At 32.2% G+C, this 2,974-nt stretch overlaps 1 protein-coding gene across 2 annotated transcripts in view; it reads left to right on the top strand.

Annotated features, from left to right (window-relative positions):
- Window positions 1-1,066: 1,066 nt before the first annotated feature.
- The window catches only part of LOC110024446 (peroxidase 51-like), a 6,981-nt gene continuing 5,073 nt past the window's right edge, over window positions 1,067-2,974 (top strand). For both annotated transcript variants that reach the window (XM_020724414.1, XM_020724415.1), the window contains exons 1-3: window positions 1,067-1,329; window positions 1,404-1,604; window positions 2,700-2,865. In XM_020724414.1, the coding sequence (XP_020580073.1) occupies window positions 1,117-1,329; window positions 1,404-1,604; window positions 2,700-2,865 (580 nt within the window). In that variant the 5' untranslated portion in view covers window positions 1,067-1,116. The remainder of the gene's footprint in view (window positions 1,330-1,403; window positions 1,605-2,699; window positions 2,866-2,974) is intronic.

Genomic DNA, 2,974 nt, shown 5'->3' on the forward strand with positions numbered 1-2,974 from the left:
TATATATTTGTTCAAGGTTTGAATCCAACACCTTACAACTATTCTTTTCAATTAATTTTAACGAGTCAAACACGAACAACAATATTTAAATCGAGACAAACACAAACACACTGTTCATAAGCCAATTTCAAACGCAAGTTGATTTTGAGCATGAGCAATTCCGAGCGAGTCAAACGCAAGCTAAGCCTGAGCTCTTTTAAACTTGGCTCGTCTAGAGCCCTATTCAGATACCATGTTACCAATTATATCCAATAATGAAATAAGTTATTTGATTATATGGATAAATTTAAAAGTAAATATACTTAACTTGTTTAATATTTGAAAGTTTAATATAACAAAGTTATTCCTATAATAATTTAGCAGCAACGTTCAACAGTTTAATTGTATTTATATTAAAAAATAATATATGATGTATAAAATTAATGATAAAGTTTTAAAAAAAAATTAATTGACTACAAGGCTACACAAATTCATAAACAATTAAAATTATTAATAAAAAAACTAAAATAAAATAAAATATATTAAATTATCTTTAAATGATGTTTTAATATAAATTATAAGATGTAAATCTCGCCTCAATCCGTAACATCCTATGGTAGTATGACTAGAATTGTCAAAACAATTCTCTGTTCGTGAAAAGCTCGTGTTCTGCTCTCTAAGGACACAGGTCAAACACGAACACATTTAAATATAAATGAACTGAACACAAACATTGACATTTTTAATGAGCCAAACTTTCTTTTTAATTTAATTTTCAAATCCTAGAATTATTCAAATTTTCAATTTTTTTATTTATTTAATAAATACTAAAACCAATTCAAAAGTAAAAAATCCAAACCGGCAAATTTATAATTCCCAATTGGAGCCCATTCATTACTCTATTTCTCAAATATCTTTATCAAATATAATTCAATTCGACATTATTTTTTTGTGTTCATATATATTTTTTGAAACAATAAATATATAAAAAAATATCCATTTAATTTTATTAATTATTCATTTATTACATTATTTCAAAAAAACTTGAAAGATGAAATTACATTTCCCCCCCTCCTTCATCCCCACAACAAATTGAAGAACTCACCTCTTCACCTCCAATTCTCCTCACCACAATTAATGGCGACGCATCAAAACACTCTTCTCTTCTTCTCCCTCTCCTCCTTCTTCCTCTTCTCCCTCTCCGCACCAACTCTTCAACAGAATTATTATGCGGACATCTGCCCCAACGTCGAAACCATCGTCCGCTCCGCCGTCGCCGCCAAGTTCAAGGAAACCACCGTCACCATCCCCGGCACTCTGCGCCTCTTCGCCCATCATTGTTTCGTCCAGGTACTTATCGAATATTAGATTTATCCCCCCTTTGCAATTTCGATGTAATTTGATGTCTTTGTGTGCAATTATAGGGTTGTGATGGGTCTATTCTGATAACCTCGACGCCGGAAAATACGGCGGAGAGGGATCATCCGGAAAACCTATCGATCGCCGGCGATGGGTTCGATACCGTGAGAAGAGCGAAGGAGGCGGTGGATGCGGTGGCGGAGTGCCGGAATAAGGTTTCCTGTGCGGATATCCTCGTCATGGCCACCAGGGATGTTGTTTATTTGGTAATTGCTGCACTAAAATATCACTAATATTAGTTTTTTTAAAGGGGAAAATAAATTATTTTTATGCATTTATTGTAATGTATTTTTTGCACTTAAATAACATATAAAATAAGTAAAATTCATGTGGTGATATTTGTAAATTCGGCTAATAGAAAATGTATCGTGCCGTCCTACATCAAAAGATGGGAGATTAAGCACATTGAATGCTACAATAAATTTAAGATGGGGAGTAATTATTGTTTTAGTAATTCAGAAGGAAAGTTTGAATTTTTTTTTTGAAAGGCTTCGATTATGGTTTAATTCAAGGAACCTACTTTGACAATAGTACAATAAAGTAGGAAATAGGTTGCAACTTCAGGAAAATAATAGGCAGTCAAGCTTTGTTAAACTTAGACTTAGGTTTGTTTGAGATAGCTGCAGTTTATTAAGAAAGTTGGACTGTAGCTAGAAAGCTGTCATCGCATCTAGTCATGACCTGTGGAAAAACGGTTCAACAGCAGATTTTTGAAAAAAAACTGTCAAAACTCAATTTATCCGAAAGACCCAAATTGATAATTATTAAAACGAGTTGGTTTTTAAAAAATAGGGTTGATTCACTGATTCATCGATTCAATTGTTAGTTTTGACACGTTCTAAGAAGAACCAGCTTTGAACCGGGTGCTCCCATTTGGTTTGAAAACATAGATTGCAAAAGTAATAGTATATAGAAAGTCATATGGATTTGAAAATTATTTAATTGATTTGAACAATTAAATGAAGGAAATTGAAGCCGTTTGAGGACTTTTTTTCTTGAATGAATGGGATTGTGAGCAGAATTTATGGGCTTAAATCACATAAATTAATATTATTTTCATACATTTAGTCTGTCATGGCCATCATATGCTGAAGAGGTCTTAAGGTGATGCTTACAATGCCACTGCGGAGGAATAAAAAATGTGAATTAATTTATCCGATTTTTAATTATATTTTTCAAGTATTAAATGAAAATTTTTATATTAAAAATGATATATGAAAGTTGGAACTTAATTTTATTTATTTAAAAGAAATCCAATTAATGGGCCGTCATGCTATTTTTTATTTTTATTTTTTAAAAAGGCTGGTGGGCCATTATATGAGGTGGAGCTGGGCAGATTGGATGGGCTAAGCTCAACATCGGCGAGCGTGAATGGGAAATTGCCGCAGGCGAGCAATAATCTTGACGAGCTAAACGCCATTTTTGGTGCCCTCGGACTCTCTCAGGAAGACATGATTGCTCTCTCCGGTCAGTATTTTACTTGTTATTTAATAATTATTATCATTTTTTTATATAGTTTTTTATTTCTTACATACATACATACATACATATATATATATATACATACATATATATA

The sequence above is a fragment of the Phalaenopsis equestris genome, unplaced genomic scaffold (genome assembly GCF_001263595.1).
Source record: "Phalaenopsis equestris unplaced genomic scaffold, ASM126359v1 Scaffold000256, whole genome shotgun sequence".
NCBI classification, from domain to species: domain Eukaryota; kingdom Viridiplantae; phylum Streptophyta; class Magnoliopsida; order Asparagales; family Orchidaceae; genus Phalaenopsis; species Phalaenopsis equestris.